Source organism: Ailuropoda melanoleuca, chromosome 3 (genome assembly GCF_002007445.2).
Source record: "Ailuropoda melanoleuca isolate Jingjing chromosome 3, ASM200744v2, whole genome shotgun sequence".
In the NCBI taxonomy this organism is placed as follows: Eukaryota; Metazoa; Chordata; class Mammalia; order Carnivora; family Ursidae; genus Ailuropoda; species Ailuropoda melanoleuca.
The window spans coordinates 29,124,257-29,131,707 of NC_048220.1; the positions used below are offsets into that span (position 1 = coordinate 29,124,257).

Sequence of the window (7,451 nt, forward strand, 5' to 3'; positions counted from 1 at the left end):
GGACACACTGTGAACATTATAGTCACAAACATAGCCTGTGACCTAAAATGTTGTGTATACAAAATTAATGAACAAATTAGCTTCCCAAACTTATTACCATATTTGCCAAGCCCATTTGCACAGGGGTAAGACTAGCTCTTGAACAGTAGATGTTTTCTTAAAAGAGAATTGAAAAGTTGCCCCAGATTCTAAAGGGTCAACTCATGTGAAGGAACTTGTTTCTGCGGAGGTAAAGACCTAGAGCTCGGACCTCCAACTTCCTGACCTGACACTGTTTTTACACCTATCTGTTCTTTCATTTTCAAGTTCATCCTTGTTTCTGGGAAGGATAAATGTGTCCCTCACACAGTGCACTGCACTGAAAATGGACTATGAAAATAAATGATGGAAAAACTTGAGAAAAAATTCTTAGAAAAAAAATCACCATATTTTTTAAAAAATAAATAAATTACTTTGGAAAGTTTATTGTGCAGTAGTTTTGGATCATGCCTGGATTTTCATTGCAAATAAAACAACAGGAGCTTGAATTTTATTCTTTTGGGAAAAATAGGTTATGGAAAAGAATGGTATAAACAGGTAGTGCTTTTCTTCACCAAGAATAAATTGCAGTAACAGGTTAGGGCTCTGAGTGTCGCTGTTCACCAATCAGGGGAAACATAACCAGGAATTTAATCGGAACCACAAGATTTCTGCATCACAAAGCATTAGCCCTGTAGCTTTAGGAAAGCTTAAGACCGGACCCCAGAATTCCAACGTTTAACGGCGAAAGCACAAAATCTTGGACCCTGAAGATCCTGGGGCTTCTCTGGTCTCCACCGAGGGAACACCCAAGCGGAAGCTATTCTGCCGCGGGGCGGTAATGGCGGCTCCTCCTTATCGCCCAGAATGCAGCCGGCTGGTCTGGATCTGCGTTCTCCTGGGGGCCCTGTGGAAAATCCAGGCCGAACAGATCCGCTACTCAGTGCCTGAGGAGCTGGAGAAAGGCTCTTATGTGGGCAGTATCGCCAAGGACCTGGGACTGGAGCCCCGGCAACTGTCAGAGCGCGGAGTCCGCATCGTCTCCAGAGGTAGGACACAGCTCTTTGCTCTGAACCCGCGAAGCGGCAGCTTGGTCACCGCGGGTAGGATAGACCGGGAAGAGCTCTGTGATAGATCTCCAAAGTGTGTAGTAAGCTTGGAGATTCTTCTGGAGGACAAAGTGAAGATTTTTGGAGTAGAAGTGGAAATCATCGATGTTAATGATAACGCGCCCAACTTTGGGACAGAGCAAAGGGAAATAAAAGTTGCTGAAAATGAAAGTCCTGGGACAAGATTTCCTCTTCCTGAAGCATTTGATCCAGATGTTGGGGTAAACTCCCTGCAGGGTTACCAGCTCAGCTCCAATGTTCACTTCTCCCTAGACGTGCAAAGCGGAGCAGATGGCATTAAGTACCCGGAGCTGGTGCTGGAGCTTGCCCTAGACCGAGAGGTAGAGGCGGTTCACCACCTCCTTCTCACCGCCTTTGACGGAGGTGACCTGGTTCACTCTGGCACTGTCAAGATTCACGTAACGCTTGTGGATACCAACGACAATGCTCCCGTATTCACTCAGCCAGAATACCGCGTGAAGGTTCTGGAGAACGTGCCAGTGGGCTACCGGCTACTCGCTGTAAAAGCCACTGATCCAGATGAAGGAGCCAATGGAGAAGTAACCTATTCTTTCCGTAAAGTGAGAGATAAAATGTCGCAATTATTCCAGTTGAATTCTTTGACTGGGGACATAACAATATTGGGGGATCTAGATTATGAAGACTCTGGATTCTATGATATAGATGTAGAAGCCCATGATGGACCTGGTCTCCGAGCCAGAAGTAAGGTACTGGTGACAGTTCTGGATGTAAATGACAATGCTCCAGAAGTCACTGTTACATCTCTCACCAGCTCTATCCAAGAAACTTCTTCCCCAGGCACAGTAATTGCACTTTTCAATGTGCACGACAGTGACTCAGGAGAGAATGGCCTTGTCACATGTTCTATTCTGGATAATCTGCCATTCACACTTGAAAAGACCTATGGAAATTATCATCGGCTGTTGACAAGCAGAACACTGGATAGGGAAGAAGTTTCAGAATATAACTTCACAGTAACTGCCACTGATCACGGAACTCCACCACTTTCCACAGAAACTCACATCTCACTGCAGGTGGCAGACATCAATGACAATCCACCTGCTTTTCCTCATGCGTCCTACTCTGCCTACATTCCTGAAAATAACCCCAGAGGAGCCTCCATTTTATCCATATCTGCCCAGGACCCTGACAGTATCGAGAATGCCAGAGTCACATACTCCTTGGCTGAGGACACATTCCATGGGATGCCTCTTTCTTCCTATGTTTCCATCAACTCTGATACTGGTGTCCTGTATGCACTGTGCTCCTTCGACTTTGAGCAGGTTAGAGACCTGCAACTATTAGTGACAGCCAGCGACAGCGGGGTCCCTCCACTCAGCAGCAATGTGTCCTTGAGTATTTTCATTCTGGACCAGAACGACAATGCCCCTGAAATCCTTTACCCTGCTCTCCCCACTGACGGTTCCACAGGCGTGGAGCTGGCACCCCGATCTGCAGAACTCGGCTATCTGGTCACCAAAGTGGTGGCGGTGGACAGAGACTCTGGCCAGAACGCCTGGCTGTCCTACCGCCTGCTCAAGGCCAGCGAGCCAGGGCTCTTCGCGGTGGGGCTGCACGGGCGAGGTGCGCACGGCGCGGGCCCTGCTGGACAGAGACGCGCTCAAGCAGAGCCTGGTGGTGGCGGTGCAGGACCACGGCCAGCCCCCTCTCTCGGCCACCGTCACGCTCACCGTGGCCGTGGCCGACAGCATCCCGGACGTCCTGGCCGATCTGGGCAGCATCAGGACCCCCGGCAACCCAGACGATTCGGACCTCACGCTCTACCTGGTGGTGGCGGTGGCCGCAGTGTCCTGCGTCTTCCTCGCCTTTGTCATCGTGCTGCTGGCGCTCAGGCTGAGGCGCTGGCACGCGTCGCGCCTGCTCCAGGCTTCAGGAGGCGGGCTGGTGGGCGTGCCGGCCTCGCACTTTGTGGCCGTGGACGGGGTGCGGGCTTTCCTGCAGACCTATTCGCATGAGGTCTCGCTCACCGCGGACTCGCGGGAGAGTCACGTGATCTTCCCCCAGCCCAACTATGCGGACACGCTCATCAGCCAGGAGAGCTGTGGGAAAAGCGAGCCTCTTCTGATAACTCAGGATTTACTTGAAACAAAAGGAGACCCTAGTCTTCATCAGGTGAGTCAGTCTTGCCGCACCAAAACATAGGCAGAGAGCTATATAAACGTCTCCAATTGTATAAGATAATATATATATATTAGGTAATATATGAAGTAAAGACACTTCTTTTTTAGTATTCTGTTACTTTAAAGGGAATGGGCAGGGGTGCCTGGGTGGCTCAGTTGGTTAAGCGTCTGCCTTAGGCTCAGGTCATGATCCCAGGGTGTGGGACGGAGCCCCACCTCAGGCTCTCAAGGGGAATCTGCTTCTCCCTCTCCCTCTGCCTGCTGCTCCCTCTTCTTGTGCTCTCTCTCTCAAATAAACAAAATCTATAAAAATGAATAAATAATAAAAATAAAGGGGAGGGGCGGATGATCCCTCAAGAATAATCAATAGCAGTTACTACTCTTTAAAGTTTATTACTTATCATTTGTAGTCTTTGTTTAGTTACAGTTTCAGCAACAGTTTCTTAATTTTATGTCACTGTCTCTTTTCTTTAAGTGCCATTTTCATTTAGGCATTAGTGAAAGGATAGATTAGAACTGTGAAATGCAGGGCATTTTGCTGCTCAGTGGGTAGAGCATGTGATTCTTGATCTTGGGGTCATGAGTTTGAACCCCCACGTTGGGTGTAGAGATCACTTTTTATTTTTTTTAAGTAGGCACCACACCCAGCGTGAAGCCCAAGGCAGGGCTAGAACTCACAATCCTGAGTACAAGATCAGAGCTGAATCAAGAGTCAGATGCTTAACCAACTGAGCCACCCAGGCACCTAGAGAATGTCTAAAAAAAAAAAAAGGAGAAGAACTTGAAATGAAAGGCAACTGTGTAAAATCATATTAAAGTAGTCTGTCTTATGAAGCCGTATTGATTCTAGACTATTTTTAAATTTCCTCTTTTACACTTTGAAGTTTTTTTTTTTCCTTGAAAGGGTATTTTCCATTATAATTAAATAGTGGCAATTTATAAATTTTGGAGAAAATGTTAACTTTTAGATATAATTTTAACAGGGATAGCTTCTCAATTGGATTGGTGTATTTCAAGTATTTTGTTGTTTCAGTTTGTGAGATGCATCAGGTCTCAGTATGTATGATTCCTTTGTGCATTTCTGTGATTACCAAAAATATTGCCCATTTTATTTCATTCATCTTTAAGTAGATTGAAGGGGGTTATTTTAATAATTTCTAAATTTTCTATTATGGCATCACTATGAGATCCTTCTCAATTTCTAAGGAAAACATAACTTTCAAAATCTTTTCTTTTTCATCACGAGAATCACTTATAAAGGTTGGATAACTTGGATTCTGAATTGATACGATTTATGCTACTTATTAAGTAGGCCTCATCCCTGTTCCTGAAAATTGCTTTCAGTTAGCTCTGAGATGGCTCTAGGATGATCTGATATGGGGAAAATATTTTGTGTGCAAGGGATATGCAACACTTTTGTTCCTTATGCTTTCCTTTATTCTGTGAGTTAACTAAGAATTCATGATTGTCTAAGGCTACACAAATTAGTGCTCTTTAGATAGGCAGGAATTGTAGCAGTAGATTGTGGACTATGCCCCAATTCAGCTTAAAAGGGAGCATCTTAGTTTCTAAATGCTTTTGTCTTTGTGGGAATCTGTGTTGTGATACACAGAAAAAACAATGTCATGTGATGCAATTAGCTGGCATGGGGAAAAAAGAGAGGAAATAATACTGAGAGAGATTCTGAGGAAAGATTATTTAAAATACTGAAGCTTTAAAGTAAAACTTGGAATATCAATCACCCTGAAACTGTGTCAAGCGTATTTGGATGCTGGCATTAGGAATACATCCCAGGGGCGCCTGGGTGGCACAGCGGTTAAGCGTCTGTCTTTGGCTCAGGGCGTGATCCTGGTGTTATGGGATCAAGCCCCACATCAGGCTCCTCCGCTATGAGCCTGCTTCTTCCTCTCCCACTCCCCCTGCTTGTGTTCCCTCTCTCGCTGGCTGTCTCTGTCTTTGTCGAATAAATAAATAAAATCTTTTTAAAAAAAGGAATACATTCCAGAATCAGAGTGATATATAAATTTTAAATGTCCAGGAGAGCAGTAGATAATTTTTACCCTAATATCACACTGAAAAGGTGTTTCTGTTTGAATGGGCACTGGGTTTCTTTTAGAAAATCGTGTTTCTGGTTAAGTAAATTATTGTGCAATGATATGATGGAAGAAATAAATGGGAAAAGTCTTTACCTACTGATATGAAATAATTTCAAGATAAAATGAAGAAAAAAGCAAGATGCAGAATACAGTATATTGTATACTTACATTTACGTATTAAGGGGGGAACATTTATAAAAATCTGCACTACAAAACATGTCTCTGGAATGGTACACACAAAAAACATAACACTTATTTCTCCTGGGAGAAATGTGTTGTTGAAAGCAGAAAGGAGACAATATGTTGTGTGTACCTTTTCATTTTGGAGTTATGTGAATATATACCATTTTAAAAACAAACAAATAGTCTCTGTAAATTCAGAAAAATATTTTCTCAAAACATTTACAAGCAATTGATGCACTTCCACGGGAAAACCTCTGGGTGTCGCTGTAGGTCAAAAAAGTGAGAGAAGACGCATTTGGGAGCCTCTTAGAGGGTAACTTCCTGCTCAAACCAGCCACTTAGAGGAGACCAGTAAAGATTCGGATACAGAAAACAAAAGCAGGAAGACCCTACCCGGGCTTTTGCCATCCACGGAGGGCTTATTTCTCCTCCCGACCAAAAAGCAGAGCCACCGTGGAGACAGACAGGATGAGGTCGAGCGCCCAGAGGAGCAGCCCAGCGCGGTGGCGGCAGGTACTGTTGGCTTTTCTGCTGTCTTTGTTCCGCGGGGCTCTCCCGAATCAAATCCGCTATTCAATTCCCGAAGAGCTGGCCCAAAACTCGGTGGTAGGAAACCTCGCCAAGGATCTGGGACTCAGTGTCCAGGACTTGCCAGCCCGGAAGCTGCGGGTTAGCGCCGAGAAAGAATATTTCACTGTAAACCCTGAGAATGGGGACTTAATTGTGAGTGACAGAATAGATCGAGAGCAGATATGCGGAAAGAAGCCTCTGTGTATTCTGGATTTTGATACTGTCGCTGAAAACCCACTAAATATTTTCCATGTAGCAGTAATAGTGCAGGATGTAAATGACAACATCCCACTATTCAAACAGAATAAGATTGAATTAAAAATTGTAGAATCCACCAAGCCAGGTAAAACATTTCCACTAGACCCGGCCCTAGATTCAGATGCTGGTCTGAATTCACTGCAAAGCTACCATCTTAATGACAATGAGCACTTTGATCTCACAGAGAAACAGACTGGTGATGGACGTAAATATCCTGAGTTGGTTCTGAAACATTCTTTAGACAGAGAAGAACAGAATTTCCATCAGTTGGTTCTAACAGCTGTGGATGGTGGGGACCCACCACAAAGTGGCACCACCCAGATTCAAATCCATGTGACTGATGCTAATGATAACCCCCCAGTGTTCATTCAGGACATATACAAGGTCAGTTTGCAGGAAGGTGTGCCCCGGGGCTTCTCCGTGCTTCGAGTAACGGCCACTGACCAGGACGAAGGTGTCAACGCAGAGATCACCTACTCCTTTCATAATGTGGATGAACTAGTGGAACAGTTCTTTAACTTAGATAAAAGAACAGGAGAAATCACAACAAAGGATGATTTTGATTTTGAAATTGCTAATAGTTACACTTTCAGTGTAGAAGCAAAAGATCCTGGAGATCTAGCAGCCCACTGCAGTATCCAAGTTGAAATTCTCGATGAGAATGATTGTGCACCTGAAGTGATTATCACTTCAGTATTTACTCCCCTACCAGAAGATTCACCACCAGGAACTGTGATCGCCTTGATAAAAACAAGGGATAGAGACTCTGGAGAAAATGGAGAAGTTTACTGCCGCATCTTGGGAAGGGCTGAGTTTATACTTAAATCTTACTCGAAGAACTATTACAAGCTAGTGACAGATGGGCCCCTGGACAGAGAGGAGATTCCGGAATACAACATCACTGTATTGGCCACCGACAGGGGAAAGCCGCCCCTCTCCTCTAGTACAAGCATCACGCTGCACATCGCAGATGTCAACGACAACGCGCCAGTTTTCGGACAGGCTTTCTATTTGGTCCATGTGGCTGAGAACAACCCCCCTGGAGCCTCCATCGC

At 45.0% G+C, this 7,451-nt stretch overlaps 3 protein-coding genes across 7 annotated transcripts in view; all 3 read left to right on the forward strand.

Annotated features, from left to right (window-relative positions):
* The window catches only part of LOC100466380 (protocadherin gamma-C4), a 181,669-nt gene that overhangs the window by 32,861 nt on the left and 141,357 nt on the right, over positions 1 to 7,451 (forward strand). The window lies entirely within an intron of this gene.
* LOC117801483 (protocadherin gamma-A4-like) lies at positions 667 to 5,947 on the forward strand. The gene is given in 3 exon segments (XM_034656171.1): positions 667 to 2,724; positions 2,726 to 3,281; positions 5,839 to 5,947. Coding segments are annotated over 3 exon segments (2,493 nt in total). The 5' UTR covers positions 667 to 859; the 3' UTR covers positions 5,911 to 5,947.
* LOC117795077 (protocadherin gamma-B2-like) overlaps positions 6,007 to 7,451 on the forward strand; it is a 3,405-nt gene continuing 1,960 nt past the window's right edge. The window contains exon 1 of the mRNA XM_034655700.1: positions 6,007 to 7,449. Coding sequence (XP_034511591.1) covers positions 6,037 to 7,449 — 1,413 coding nt within the window. The 5' untranslated portion in view covers positions 6,007 to 6,036. The remainder of the gene's footprint in view (positions 7,450 to 7,451) is intronic.